The sequence below is a fragment of the Neovison vison genome, chromosome 6, assembly GCF_020171115.1.
Source record: "Neovison vison isolate M4711 chromosome 6, ASM_NN_V1, whole genome shotgun sequence".
NCBI lineage: Eukaryota > Metazoa > Chordata > Mammalia > Carnivora > Mustelidae > Neogale > Neogale vison.
Window position 1 is genome coordinate 132,705,329 of NC_058096.1, and position 16,241 is coordinate 132,721,569.

The 16,241-nt window shown below is 36.2% G+C and overlaps 1 protein-coding gene across 2 annotated transcripts in view; it reads left to right on the forward strand.

The window, feature by feature from the left end:
• PIK3R4 (phosphoinositide-3-kinase regulatory subunit 4) overlaps positions 1-16,241 on the forward strand; it is a 79,564-nt gene that overhangs the window by 12,664 nt on the left and 50,659 nt on the right. For both annotated transcript variants that reach the window (XM_044252394.1, XM_044252395.1), the window contains exons 5-6: positions 3,422-3,556; positions 5,141-5,362. In XM_044252394.1, coding sequence (XP_044108329.1) covers positions 3,422-3,556; positions 5,141-5,362 — 357 coding nt within the window. The remainder of the gene's footprint in view (positions 1-3,421; positions 3,557-5,140; positions 5,363-16,241) is intronic.

Consider the following 16,241-nt stretch of genomic DNA (forward strand, 5'->3'; position numbering starts at 1 on the left):
AATTTTGCTTGATAATTTGGTTTTGAAAGAACCTAGCCTATTACCAGATTTTAAGGTCCTTTTAGTTACTGTAGTCCTTAATGTGTGTGGCTTCTTTGTTTTGAGGTTATAACACATATACCTGTTTTACTTGTAATTCTTACTCATAAAATTAAGTGATACAGATTCATGTTTTTTAGCTCCCCAAATTAATTCTATATACTTCTTTCTGCGTGGAAAATGTCACTGAAGCATTAACATAATTCATAATTTATTTCTAATATAATATGTAAAGCAGAGATTGTTTTGGTTTCTGTAAATAGTACATAAAGTGTGGTGGTGATATTGCCACTTTTTTGAAAGGTACTTGATAGGTTTGTTAAATTTACAATTGTCTATCATTATTTTAATGGAACATACAAAAAATGGTTGCTGGATCTCTAGTTACATTCACTGAGTGGTGGTTGTTGCATTTTTTTTTTCTTCCCTATACATACATTTTTATTTGTATTTATCCATTGCCTATTATTTATGGCTTCTGGTTTCCATAACTGTATGGGTACACATGTCAGGCCTAGAAAATTCAGGATTTCTTTAAGACATGTACATTTGAGTTTACAATTTGTAACAAAGTATATTTATAAGTCACTTGGCAAACATAAACTAGAAACATTTAAATAAAAGTTTATAGGTTTTAAAAACAAACTGTATCTTTCTTTAGAGTTTTGTGACCTACTGTTGGTCTTAGTTTGTTCTCAGTTGTGTTAAACGGATAAGGCTCTGATGTGTAGGTGGTATGTTAACAGAGTGACAACCAATTACTAATAGTGATAGCATAAAAATAATAGCTACTGTTTATTGAAAAAAAAAAAAAAAACTCCATCAGGGCATCTGCTCAGGGTTGCAGGGATTAGTTGCAAGAGATATATAAATTTTCAGATAGATTCCAGATTCTAAGATCCATGGATTCTGAGATTCTAAGATCTGTATATTTTTTGCAACTAATCCTTGGCAAAGCTTTGAGCAATAGATGCTATATTACCTTCATTTTACAGGTAAAGAAATTGGAAATGGGAGAGGCTAGACAATATGACCTAAGTGTATCTGGTCTCATTTTTTCTCAGTTCTCAGAGCTGCTGGTCTTTACCTTGACTCTGAAGCACTCTGCTTTTCTTTGGTCTTCTGGGTCTTTATGATGTGGTAACCAGGGTCCGTGCTGGTACCTTGCATTGTCCCTTCATTATGGCTTAGTGCAGGATAAACCTGCCTGTTTTTCAGTTGAGCCAGAAGTCTATTTGAACGTTTATGGTTAAGTATAATTAAACCACACATGTCAGTAACTATAAACATTTAAAATCAGTTTTTAAATGTCTTTTAAGTATTCTTTTTAAACTCAGAGGTGGTATAGATTTGTATCTTGTGTAAACTTTCAAGTGTATTGTGGTTTATGAACTTAAATGGGGGAAATAGGCATAGATCTACTCAGATTTTAGAAGTGCCCCGGAAAGTAAGAGACTTTTCGTCATAAAGATACATCCATTAACGTGGGGTGGGGAGCATTCATCTAGAATTTGACTTATCAGAGGATGGCCCAAACTCTCCCATCTTTAGGGCAGGCATTATGGCAGGCATTATAGGGTATTCATGTCTTGGGTACTTAGAGGTAAAGTTTTGTTCTTCAGAACAGTTTTGAACCTGTTGAGGGTCGGGGCAGGGAATAGTGGGGCTATAAGACAAAGGTAATCACTGCATTTGATAGACTGAGCAATCTCAACTCTTGTGACATGCACCTCAATTATAGTGGTATTAAAAATTTAAGGAAAAAGTGAGTTTTGGAATTAATAAAATGAGGCAGTTAATTAAGGTTTATGTTCAGTGCTATTTATTACTAAGGAAAAGAGTGCAGTCTTAGGCTGGTATGGACATATGTTAAGAAGCACAGAATTGGGGGTGCCTGGGTGGCTCAGTGCATTAAGAAGCGAGAAATGGGAGGAAAAGAAGGCTAGAGACACAGGCCTCGATAAGAAAACAAAAGGGAGAAGAAAGTGTAAGCAGATCTGCTAGCAAATGTGACAGCACAAATTAGAAGTAGATATTTTCACAGTGCTAAGGAATATCAGACAGTCTTAGGAGAAAATGCAACTGTAGAAATGCAGCAATCTTACACATTGGTTCATAAGAACTTCAGAGTATCACAAGGAAGGCAATCTAATAATGGTTGATTCAGTTTGGTAATAGCTCTGTGAGGTAGATGTGACTTATGTATATGTGAAATATACTCCTGTGTTAAGCAGCCAGCTAGTAAGTGTTGGGGGCTGAGATTGGAGCTGAGATTTAAGCCAGGTCTGTGTGATTCTGTGTGATACTGTGTGAGTCTGTGTGATACTGAAAATAACAGTTTAGCCAGTTATTTTATTTTATTTTTTTAAAGATTTTATTTATTTATTTGACAGAGAGAGATCATAAGCAGGCAGAGAGGCAGGCAGAGAGAGAGGAGGAAGCAGGCTCCCTGCTGAGCAGAGAGCCCGATGTGGGACTCGATCCCAGGATCCTGAGATCATGACCTGAGCCGAAGGCAGCGGCTTAACCCACTGAGCCACCCAGGCACCCTAGCCAGTTATTTTAATCTGAATGTTTCTCTTTTAGTCTAATGTATGTATCTCACCTGTTAAGATACTGTTCCTAGGTCTCTGTAGAAGGGTTAAGCTTTTCCCCCTTAGTAGATTTGAATGCTTGTTTTATGCTATTTTTGTATTTTTTCACAGTTGTATTGAGATATAATTGACCTACATCACTGTATAAGTTTAAGGTATAAAGTGTAATAATTTGACTTCACATATTCTGAAATGATTACCACAAGTTTGGTTGGCTTTCATCCTCTCATATAGGTACAATACAAAGACGCAAAAACAGAAAAAAAAGTTTTTTCTTTGTGATGAGAACTCTTAGAATTTGCTCACTTAACTTTCATATGTATCATATAGCAGAGTTAACTATAGTGTTTATGCTGTACATTTTTGTATTTTTAAAAGAAGTTTATGTTTTATTATTAAAACTGTTAGTTATAGGGGTGCCTTGGGAGGCTCAGTTTGTTAAGTGTCTGCCTTTGGCTCAGGTCATGATCTCGGAGTCCTGGGATCAAGCCCCCTGTTGGGCTTTGTGCCCAGTGGGGAGTCTGCTTCTCTCTATATCCATTACCCTGCTTGTGCTCTTTCTCTCTCACTTGCTCTGTCTCTTTTCTCAAATAAATAAATAAAATCTTTAAAAAAACTGTTAGTTGTCGATTATGAGATTAGTTACCAAAAATCTGATTAGGTTAAGAACTAAATTGAAAAGTCCTACTTTTCCTCCTTAGTTTTATGATTCTTATTTTTATGTATAAAGACCTGAAGGAAATTATTATAGGAATTTAAGATTATAATAAATTTTCCCTTTTTTATAGAAAACATAGCTCTGCTGGCTGAAACAGCTTTGAGATTCCTGGAATTAGTGCAGTTAAAAAATCTCAATATGGAAAATGACCCAAATAGTGAAGAAATAGATGAAGTTACGCATCCCAATGGAAATTACGACTCAGGTAGTATGATTTTCTCTTCCAGGTTTATTATTATTTGGAATGAATTAGTAATGTGGACTTGAAAGAAACTATCGTAATTTTTGTGTAAGATGAAGGAATACCATATATATATATATATGTGGGAAAGGTCACTGATGTTTCATTGTTCTCTCTGCTCTGTACACTATTATCTAACCAGAAAATTATCAGCTTGTTGTCACAGATTCTAAGCTCAGTTGTTTTTCAGCCACAACTGATTTGTATAAACGGTAAAGCTAGCTGAATTGTATAATTCTTATAAGATGGAAGGAAAAAAATTGACAACGTCATAGCCAAAGAATCTAAGCCTTTTTTCCTTATGTGAATATACTTTGAATATCCTTAGTCATGAACTGTTTATGTCCTACTGTCTATGATTTATGGATCAAACCCCACAAACACCTTTTGCTTTAAATGTATAGATGTGATGTAAGCTCTTTGAGGTCAAAGTTCCTGTCTTAAGTTTCTTTACATACAAACAACTCTTAGCAGGCTTTTAATTAATGTTTATTGAGTTAAAGATTTAGAAGTAATATGCTTAGATTTCTTTGAGCACGAGATTTTTATGCTATACACAAATGGTAATGGCTCTATTACTTGTAAGAATGATATCAATTTTACGCAGCATATATTCTCTGCAGTTGAAGTCAGTAGAATAATTTTGAACTTAAAGAAGAATGTATTAGAAGGGAAATCGTTGCTTTTTTCATGGAATTACTTAGAAGATAATACTGTCCTACATTCTGTAACCATGTAAGTGGACATTTATAGATAATGAAGTTAACGTTAGGTGTTAAACCTTTTCGGGAGTTAACCTAAAGTTTGTCTTAATGTGAACGTAGTATTTTGCTTATCAGACCACCTTTTCTCTTGACAGTGGCTGCTCCAGGAGCGACCTCTGCCCTCATGCATTTAGCCAACAGATAATCGTTAAACATATTTCTGCACTAGAAATATAGTGGTGAATAAGACAGAAAAGATCCTTCTGTTGAGCTTACATTTTAGAAGGGAAAGGAAGAAGGGAGGGTGGGTAGGAGATAAAGTCAGAGAAGAAGGTGGTGGCCAGATCATGTAAACCCTTGACAGGATGTGCAGTATAGTTTCTGCTTTCTAAAAATTTAGTAAACTGACCTTAGAAATGCTTTCTTAAAGTATTAAATTATACCATCAGTTTATATCCTTAACCAGTCTAATCTATTGAAGTTCTTGATCAAGTTGATTTTATTGGTGGCAATAAAATAAAATTTATTGGTGATTTTATTGATTGTTTTGGTGCTTTCCCATAGTTTTTTTCCTTGAGCTTCAAAAATAGGTCTGTTTAGTTAATGAGATGGTAACCATGCTTGTGGCATCTGCTTATCAGGATGTTGTTCTTCAGTTTATATTTTGGTTTTCTATCTGACCTTCAGAGCTTGAACAGTGGAAATATTTAGTGATTATAGTTTTTTTTTTTTTTTGGTGGCTTCTCTATTCTGTTTCTGCAAGGAGTAAGAAAGAAGACTAGGTCTATAATTTGGGAAAAAACTGATCCTATCTTTACCTTTTTTTTTCCTTTTTTTTTTTTAGAGCTGCAAGCCTTACATGAAATGGTCCAACAGAAAGTTGTCACTTTGCTAAGTGACCCTGAAAATATTGTGAAACAAACCTTAATGGAAAATGGAATAACACGCCTATGTGTATTCTTTGGACGTCAGAAAGCCAATGATGTTTTATTGTCCCACATGATCACTTTCCTAAATGATAAAAATGATTGGCATCTGCGTGGAGCTTTTTTTGATAGTATAGTTGGTATGTTTTTCTATTTGTTTTAAAATATATCTTTAAGATATCAAATTATTCTCTCAAACAGTATTTCCATGAGGTCTGAAAATGGGTGTTAAGTCTACCAATTTCATTAATAATGAAATAAGCTCCTAGTGTTTCTGTCTGTCTTTTATGCTGCTTTTGGATGATAAAAGTAACTTTTATCAAGGGATTGGTTAATTAAATTGTGATACACATTCATATGAAGAAATAATCATGTGGTCATTAAAAACAATGTTTTAAAAGAATATTCAATGACCTGAGAAAGTACTATGAAATTCTATTAAAGTGACCAAAGTATTGGTTCTATAAGGTAACATAACAAATCATATATTTATTAAGAAGCTGGAATATTCTAAGATTTGTATAGTGATTATCTCTGGGACTGGGATTTTAGGTGATTATTTTCTCTATGTTTTTTATATTTGTCAAATTTTTTATAGTAAGCATTCATCAGAAAGTAACTTTTATAATCAGAAAATAACAGTTAAGCTTAGTATGATTGAAAATCAGTTTAGTTAGGAAGAAAGTTAAAGCTTGCAGGCTATGCTTTGTGTAAACTGAAAAATTAAGTAGGTTTTTTCCCCACTTTCTTCAAAATGTTACAGTAAAGATTTTATTTATTTATTTGAGAGAGAGACAGTGAGAGAGAGCATGAGCGAGGAGAAGGTCAGAGAGCGAAGCAGACTCACCATGGAGCTGGAGCCTGATGTGGGACTCGATCCCGGAACTCCGGGATCATGACCTGAGCTGAAGGCAGTCGTCCAACCAACTGAGCCACCCAGGCATCCCAAAATGTTACAGTTTTTATTTTGTTTGTTCATTTGTGTGGTTTTTCAGATTTCACATATAGGTGAAATCATATTGTATTTGTCTTTTTCTGACTTATTTCACTTAGCATAATACCTTCTAGATCCATCCATGTTGTTGCAAATGGCAAGACTTCATTCTTTTTTGAGACTGAGTAATGTTCCATTGTATAGATATATACATCTTGATCCATTTATCTATTGATAGATAATTGGGTTGTTTCCATGTCTTGATTATTATAAATAATACTGCAGTAAACATAGGGGTACATGTATTTTTTCAAAATAGAGTTTTTATTTCTTTTAGGTAAATACCCAGTGGAATTACTGGATCATATAGTATTTCTCTTTTTAATTTTTTAAGGAACCTCTATACCACATCTTTATCCATTCATCTGTCCATGGGCATCTGGGCTCTTTCCATAGTTTGGCTATTGTGGACACTGCTGCTATGAATAGTGCCCCTTTTGATTACTATATTTTTATCTTTGGGGTAAATAGCCAGTAGTGCAATAGCTGGGTTACAGGGTGGCTCTGTTTTCAACTTTTTGAGGAAATGCCATACCATTTTCCAGAGTGGCTGCACCAGCTTGCATTGCCACCAAAAGTGCAGGAGGTTTCCCCTTTCTCCGCAGCCTTACCAACACCTGTTGTTCCCTGACTTGTTAATTTTAGCCATTCTGACTAGTCTTAGGTAGTATCTCATCGTGGTTTTGATTTGTATTTCCCCTATGCCAAGTGATGTTGAACACTTTTTCATGCGTCTCTTGCCCATTTGGATGTATTCTTTGCAGAAATGTCTGTTCGTGTCTTCTACCCATTTCTTGATTGGATTATTTGTTCCTTGGGTGTTGAGTTTAATAAGTTCTTTATAGATTTTAGATACTAGCCCTTTATCTGTCACTTGCAAATATCTTCTCCCATTCTGTTTGTTGTCTTTTGGTTTTGTTGACTGTTTCCTTTGCTGTGCAAAAGCTTTTGATTTGATGAAGTCCCAATAGTTTTTTGCTCTTGCTTCCCTTGGCTTTGGTGATGTGTCCAGGAAGAAGTTGCTGTGGCTAAGGTGGAAGAGGTTGCTGCCTGTGTTCTCAAGTATTTTGATGGATTCCTATTCTCTGAGATTAGTTGACCATAGAGTTGAGAGCCCATTTCTGAGTTTCCAAAGAAACAGTGTTCCTTCAATCTGTGTCCCTGTTTTTGTGCCAGTGCCATACTGTCTTGATGATTACAACTTTCATTCCTCTGGCTATTTTGGGTCTTTCCTGGTTCCATACAAATTTTAGGATTATTTGTTCCATTTCTGGGAAAAAAGTTGATGGCATTTTCATAGGGATTGCTCTAGGTAGCATAGACATTTTCACAATATTGATTCTTCCAGTCCATGAGCATGGAAAGGTTTTCCATTTCTTTTTGTCTTCCTCAATTTTGTTCATGAGTATTCTATAGTTTTCCAAGTATAGATTCGTCGCCTCTTTGATTTGATATATTCCTATATCTTATGATTGGGGTTACAATTGTAAGTGGATCAACTCCTTAATTTCTCTTTCTTCTGTCTTATTGGTATATAGAAATGCAGCTGATTTCTGTGTATTGATTTTATATCTTGCCAGTTTACTGAATTCCTGTATGAGTTTCTAGCAGTTTTGGGGTGGAGTCTTTCTGGGTTTTCCACGTAACGTATCATATCATCTGCAGAGAGTGAGAGTTTGACTTCTTCTTTGCTGATTTGGATGCCTTTAATTTCTTTTTGTTGTCTGATTGCTGAGACTGGGACTTCTAGTACTATGTTGAACAGCAGTGGTGATAGTGGACATCCCTGTCATGTTCCTGACCTTAGGGGAAAAGCTCTCAGTTTTTCCCCATTGAGAATGATATTCACTGTGGGGTTTTGTTTTGTTTTTTTGATGGCTTTTATGATATTGAGGTATGTACCCTCTGTCCCTACATTGTGAAGAGTTTTAAGCAAGAAAGTATGCTGTACTTTGTCAAATGCTTTTTCTGTGTATCTTGAGGGTATCATAGGATTCTTAACCTTTCTTTTATTAATGTAGCATATATTGATTGAATCTACCCAGTGCAGTTTTTAACAATGAATACTAGAATAAAAATCCTTGAAAATGTCAAAAATGTGAAAGCTGAAAAATAAAACACTCTCTTATGACTGTGTTAAGATCTGCCCATAAAAGTAGACATTTTTAATTAAAATTACTATTTTTTGGCTTTGCAATAGTGATTTCATATACTGAGACAGCAAAGTGGACTAAGAAGTTTATGACCTTAATTTAATGAAGAGTTAAGTGAAACATGGAATCGTTGTTGCCTGTGGATACTCAGTAAGATGGCAGCCTGGCAGGATCTGGAACTCTGAGTGTCCTTCTTTCAAACTTGTGGTTAGATCAATGACCCATAAACTTTTCATGCTTGGTTTCCATCAGAGAAAGGTCAGATAGTAAGGGAATAAGAGATTTAAGATGAATGGTCACCTAAAAGGAGAAGGTCACACAGGAACTCTTGGTCTCATGAATTGGTCTATGTTGAATAGTCTAGAAATGTAAATCCTTGTAAAGCTTTCAAGTGATAGCTCCAAACATTACTTTTATTTCTCTCCTTTTGGATCAAGGGCAATGATAGTTTTAACTTTTAAAAAGGTTTCCATCATCCCTGAAACTAATAATACACTACATGTTAATTAACTTGAATTTAAATTTCAAAAAATGTGATGTATCACATTGATTTGGAAATTTGAACCACCCTTGCAGGCCAGGAATAAATCCCAGTTGGTTATAGTGAATAATCCTTTTAATATACTGTTGGATCCTATTGGCTAGTATTTTGTTGAGAATTTTTGCATCCATGTTCATCAGAGATACTGGTATGTAATTCTCCTTTTTGATGGGGTCTTTGTCTGGTTTTGGGATCAAGGTAACGCTGACCTCATAAAATTAGCTTGGGAGTTTTCCTTCCATTTCTGTTTTTTGGAACAGTTTCAGGAAAATAGGTATTAATTCTTTAAATGTTTGGTAGGATTCCCCTGGGAAGCCATCTAGCCCTGTCCTTGTGTTTGTTTGGATATTTTTGATTACTGCTTCAATTTCCTTATTGGTTATGGGTCTGTTCAGGTTTTCTATTTCTTTCTGGTTCAGTTTTAGTAGTTTATACATCTCTAGAAATGCATCTGTTTCTTTGAGATTGTCTAATTTGTCATATAGTTGCTCATAAGAAGTTCTTATAATTGTATTTCTTCAGTGTTGGTTGTGATCTCTCCTCTTTCATTCATGATTTTATTTATTTGGGTTCTTTCTCTTTTCTTTTTGGTATGTCTGGCCAGGGGTTTATCAATCTTGTTAATTCTTTCAAAGAACCAGCTCCTAGTTTTGTTGATCTGTTCTGCTGTGCTTTTGGTTTCATTTATTTCATTGATTTCTGCTCTGATCTTTATAATTTCTCTTCTCCTGCTAGGTCTAGGCTTTCTTTGTTATTCTCTCCAGCTCCTTTATGAGTAAGGTTAGGTTGTGTATTTGGGATCTTTCTTGTTTTTTGAGAAAGGTTAGTATTGCTATATGCTTTCGTCTTAGGACTGCCTTTGCTGCATCCCAAAGATTTTGAACAGTTGTGTTTTCATTTTCATTTGTTTCCATGAATTTTTCAAATTCTTCTTTAATTTCCTGATTGACCCATTCATTCTTTGGTAGGATGCTCTTTAGAATGTATTTGAGTTCTTTCCAACTTTCCTCTGTGGTTGAGTTCTAATTTGAAAGCATTGTGGTATGACAATATGCAGGGAATGATCCCAGTCTTTTGGTACTGGTTGAGATCTGATTTGTGACCCAGAATGTGATCTCTGTTGGAGAATGTTGTATGTGCACTAGAGAAGAATGTGTATTCTGTAGCTTTGGGATGAAATGTTCTGCATATATCTGTAAAGTCCATCTGGTCCAGTGTGTCATGTTAAGCCCATATTTCTTTGTTGATCTTTAGCTTAGATGATCTGTCCATTTCACTGAGAGGGTTGTTAAAGTCCCCTACTGTTATTTTACTATTGTTGTTGTGTTTCTTTGAGTTTGTTATTAGTTGGCTTATATAATTGGCTGCTCCCATATTAGGGGCATAAGTATTTACAATCATTAGATCTTCTTTTTGGTCAGACCCTTTAAGTATGATATAGTGTCCTTCCTTAACTCTTATTACAGTCTTTGGTTTAAAATCTAATTTGTTTAAGGATTGCTGCCCCAGCTTTCTTTTGATGTCCATTCATATGATAAATATTTCCCCCACACCACTTTATTTTATTTTATTTTTTAAAAGATTTTATTTATTTATTTGACAGAGATCACAAGTAGATGGAGAGGCAGAGAGAGAGAGAGAGAGAGAGAGAGGGAAGCAGGCTCCCTGCTGAGCAGAGAGCCTGATGTGGGACTCGATCCCAGGACCCTGAGATCATGACCTGAGCCAAAGGCAGTGGTTTAACCCACTGAGCCACCCAGGCGCCCCTCCCCCACACCACTTTAAATCTGCAGGTGTCTTTGGGTCTAAAAATGAGTCTCTTGCAGACAGCATATCGATGGGTCTTGCTTTTTTATCCAAACAGATACCCTGTGTCTTTTGATCAGGGCATTTAGCCCATTTACATTTCAGGGTAACTATTGAAAGATAGGAATTTAGTGTCATTGTATTGCCTATAAGGTAACTGTTACTGTATATTGTTTCTGTTACTTTTGGGTTCTCTCTTTGCTCAGAGGACCCTTTTTTTATCGGGCTGGTTTGGTGATTGCAAATTCTTTTAGTTTCTGCTTGTCCTGGAAGCTTTTTATCTCTCCATTTTCAAGGACAGCCCTGCAGGATAAAGTATTCTTGGCTGCATATTTTTCTCATTTAGTACTCTGAATATATGAAGCCAGTCCTTTCTGGCCTGCCAGGTCTGTGTGGATACATATGCTGCCAATATAATGTTTCTACTGTTGTAGGTTACAGACCTCTTTTCCCAAGGCGCTTTCAGGATTTTCTCTGTCTCTGAGATTTGTGAGTTTTACTATTAGATGTTGGAGTGTTGACCTATATTTATTAATTTTGAGGGGGATTCTCTGAGACTCCTAGATTTTGTTGCCCGTTTCCTTCCCCAAATTAGGGAAGTTTTCTGCTATAATTTGCTCCAGTATACCTTCTGCCCTTCCCCTCTTTTTCTTCTTGTGAGATTAATTATTCTAATGTTGTTTCACTTTATGGTTCACTTATCTCTCGAATTCTCCCCTGGTGACCCAGTAGTTGTTTATCTCTTGTCAAGCAGAGAGCCCAGTGTGGGACTCGATCCTAGGACTCTGAGATCATGATCTGAGCCGAGGGCAGGGACTTAACCCACTGAGTCACCCAGATGTCCCCTTAGCTCACTCTTTGCAGCTGGCTTTCCACTCTGATGCTTGGGCGCTCTGTCACATGCGCACACTCCTGGTCTTTCTGTGACCTTGAGGGTCCCGAGACCACACTGTCCCAGCCAGGGTTGCACTCCCCACTTAGCCACTGGAGCTGAGATGTCCTTCAGTGGAGCTGACTTCTAAAAGTTCTGATTTTGTGTTCTACTACTCTGTCACTTGCTGGTAGCTGGTTGACAGAGGTTTCCTCCCCGGTCTATTTTCCCATATATCACCTGGATTCACTTATCTGCACCTCCTACCTTGCAAAAAGTGTTCACTTTTCTATTTGTAGAGTTGCAGCTATTCTTTTCCTTCATCTCCCGTTGAGTTTGCAGGCGTTCAGAATGGCTTGATAGCTATCTAGCTGAAATCCTGGGAGCAGACAATATTTAGGCCTCTAGTCTTCTGCCATCTTGGACTGCTCCTACATATTTTATTTTTTCGATGCAATTGCAGGTAGAACTGTTTTCTTAATGTCTCTGTTGCTTTGTTATTAGTGTGTAGAATTGCGGGGTTTCTGTGTATTTTATATCCTGCAACTTTACTGAATTTATTCATTCCGATGTTTTAGTGAAGTCTTTAGAGCTTCATGTTATCTGCAAATAGTGACTGTTTTACTTATTCCTTACCATTTTGGATGCCTTTTACTTATTTTTCATGTTCGATCACTGCAGCTTAGACTTTTATTACTGTGTTGAATAAAAGTGATGACAGTGGGCATCCTTGTCTTGTTCCTGTTCTAAGAGAAAAAGCTCTCCGTTTTTCACTGTTGTGTATGATGTTAGTTGTGGTTTTTTATATATGGCCTCTATTATGTTGTGGTATGTTTTCTCTAAACCCACTATGTTGAGTTTTTGTCATGAACAGTTGTTAAATTTTGTCAAATGCTTTTTCTGCATCTATTGAGATGACCATATAATTTTATCCTTTGGTTTAGTAATGTGATAATACTGATTTGCAAATACTGAACTGTCCTTGCATCTGTAGAATAAATCCCACTTGATCATGTGGGGTGAATGGCTTTTTAATGTATTGTTGAATGCTTATTGAACGGATTCTTCATATTTTGTTGACGATATTTGCATGTATGTTTATCATAGATATTGGCCTACAGTTTTCCTTTTTTTCTTCTTGTGGTGCCTTTGGTCTCAGGGTAATGCTAGTTTCATAGAATGTATTTGGAAGCTTTCCTTCCTCTTCTGTTTTTTGGGATAATTTGAGGAGAAAGGTATTAATTCTTCAAATGTTTGCTAAAATTCACCTGTGAGTCCATCTAGTTCTGGACTTTTGTTCTTTTGGAGGTGTGTGTGTGTGGTTTTTTTTTTTTTTGTTTTTTTTGGTTTGGTTTGTTTATTTGTTTTAAAGATTTTATTTATTTATTTTAGAAAGAGAAAGAGCATGAGTGGGGGGAGGGCCAGAGGGAGAGGAACAAGCAGACTCTGTTGAGCAGGGATCCCAATTCAGGGTTTAATCCTGGCACTCTGAGAACACAGTCTGAGCTGAAACCAAGAGCCAACCACTCAACAGACTGAGCCACCCAGGCACCCCTCTTTGGTGTAATTTTTCAATTACTGATTCAATTTCATTACTAGTAATTGGTCTGTTTAGATTTTCTATTTCTTCTTGATTTACTTTTGGAAGATTGTATGTTTATCCATTTCATCTGGTTTGTCCAGTTGTTGGCATATAGTTATTTATAGTTTTCTCTTATAATCCTTTGTATTTCTATGGTGTCAGTTTTACTTCTCCTTTGTTTCTAATTCAGTTATGAAATAGTTTATGCCAAACCCATGTTATTATGGTTACCAACTAACCCTTTTTTATATCATTTTGCACATACTTGTAACAACTCGTCTGTTAGTTTAAAAGATTGAAAAACTATTCTGCACGTCGGAAAGCTTCCCTGGTATCCAAACTTTCTCATGTAGTTGCAGAAAGTTGTAGGGTTTAGATTTTGGTTCCCAGTCTAGGAAAGTAACTGCTAAAAGGTTTGCCTTTGTTTTTTTCCCCATAAATTAAAAAAAAAAAAAAGAAAAGGAAAGAAAAGAAAGAAACTCATAGCAACAGTATTGATCTTTCTGCAAGTTCTGCCATATAACATTTTGGAGAAGAGGGTACTTTTCTCCTTTTGAAAAGTTTTGAAATTGTATGGTGTTCTTGCTTTGTTACTATTGGAGATTATTGTTATCTTCTCTTTTCAGACATCTTTATAGTTAAAAAAATTAAAAAATTTTTGAGTATAATTGATGTAAGTTTTGGATGTACAACAGTGATTCAGCATTTTTATATATTATGCAATGCTCACTATAGGTCAGTGTACTTACTATGTGTCACCAAAGTTACTGCAATATTATTGTTTATATTCTATGTTGTGTTTTACATTCCATGACTTATTTATTGTGAAGTTTGTATCTCTTAATTCCCTTCACCTATTTAATCCCTGTCCTTAATCTTTTCCCTCTGGCAGTCACTAGTTTGTTCTCTGTATTTATGAGTCTGTTTCTATTTTGTTTGATTTTTCATTTTGTGTTTTTAGATTCCGTATATAAGTGAAATTATTATTATTATTATTTTTAAAGATTTTATTTATTTATCAGAGAGAGAGAGGGAGAGAGAGCGAGCACAGGCAGACAGAATGGCAGGCAGAGGCAGGGGGAGAAGCAGGCTCCCTGCTGAGCAAGGAGCCCGATGCGGGACTCGATCCCAGGATGCTGGGATCATGACCTGAGCCGAAGGCAGCTGCTTAACCAACTGATCCACCCAGGCATCCCTATAAGTGAAATTATATGATAAATGTTGTCTTTCTCTGTCTGACTTGTTTAACTTAGCATAATACCCTCTAGGTCCATCCATCTTGTTGCAAATGGTGAGATTTCACTCCTTTATGACTATACTCCATTGTATATATGTACCACATCCTTATCATTCTTTCCTCTATATGGACATTTAGATCCTTTCCATATCTTGGCTATGTAAATAATGCGTAATGAAAATGGGAGTACAGATATTTCCTTGAGAGCCTAAATTGATTTATTTGGGTATATGCCCAAGAGTGGAATTGCTGGGTAATATGGTATTCCTGTTTTTAAATTTTTGAGGTATTAACATTTTTGAGGTAAAACACTATGCTGTTTTGCATAGTGGCTATATCAGTTTACATGCCCACTAGTAGTGTGCAAGGATTCTCTTTTCTCCACATTCAGGTCTCTTGCCCATTTTGTAATTGGATTGTTTGTCTTTCTGGTGTTGAGTTGTATAAGTTCTTTATATTTTGGATATTAACCCCTTATTGGATATATCGTTTGCAAATATTTTTTTCCCATTCAGTAGGTTGCCTTTTCATTTTGTTGATGGTTTTTTCCACTGTTTGTATTAGTTTATTGCTTCATCTCAGTCTTTCATCTCAGACTCCTCTAACTCTATTCTTTTTTTTTTTTTTAAAGATTTTATTCATTTATTTGACAGAGATCATAAGTAGGCAGAGAGGCAGGCAGAGAGAGAGGAGGAAGTAGGTGCCTGCCGAGCAGAGAGCCTGATGCGGGGCTTGATCCCAGGACCCTGAGATCATGACCTAAGCTGAAGGCAGAGGCTTTAACCCACTGAGCCACCCAGGTGCCCTCCTCTAACTCTATTCTTTTTTTTTTTTTTTAAGATATTATTTATTTATTTATTTATTTTTTCAATTTATTTATTTTCAGAAAAACATTATTCATTATTTTTTCACCACACCCAGTGCTCCATGCAAGCCGTGCCCTCTATAATACCCACCACCTGGTATTCCAACCCCCCCCCCGCCACTTCAAACTCCTCAGATTGTTTTTCAGAGTCCATAGTCTCTCATGGTTCACCTCCCCTTCCAATTTACCCAAATTCCCTACTCCTCTCTAACGCCCCTTGTCCTCCATGCTATTTGTTATGCTCCACAAATAAGTGAAACCATATGATAATTGACTCTCTCTGCTTGACTTATTTCACTCAGCATAATCTCTTCCAGTCCCGTCCATGTTGCTACAAAAGTTGGGTATTCATCCTTTCTGATGGAGGCATAATACTCCATAGTGTATATGGACCACATCTTCCCTCTAACTCTATTCTTTTTTTTTTTTTTTAAAGATTTTTTTCTTTATTTATTTATTTGAGAGAGAGAGAGACAGTGAGAGAGAGCACGAGCGAGGAGAAGGTCAGAGAGCGAAGCAGACTCCCCATGGAGCTGGGAGCCCGATGCGGGACTCGATCCCGGGACTCCAGGATCACGCCCTGAGCCGAAGGCAGTCGTCCAACCAACTGAGCCACCCAGGCGTCCCTCTAACTCTATTCTTAATTTTACTTTGCTCCTCACATTTTTTCTTGCTTTCTTCTTTCAAATATTATTTTTATTTCTTTTGTCTGGAAAAGGTGGTGCTTAGCACTTCCACCATCTATTGATCAATTCATGTGTATTTTGAATCATGTCTTTTTGTTATTTTTAAATTTTAAGATAATTTTGTTTTCATTTTGTTTATAAAAGTAATGCTTGCTTGCTGCAGAAAATTTGGAAAATACAGAAACCAAGAAGAAAATAAATCACCTCTAATCTTATAACCCTTTATGACCTCTGTTAATCTTCTGGTGTTTTTATTTCTGTAGGTCACTCTCTCCTCCTTCCAT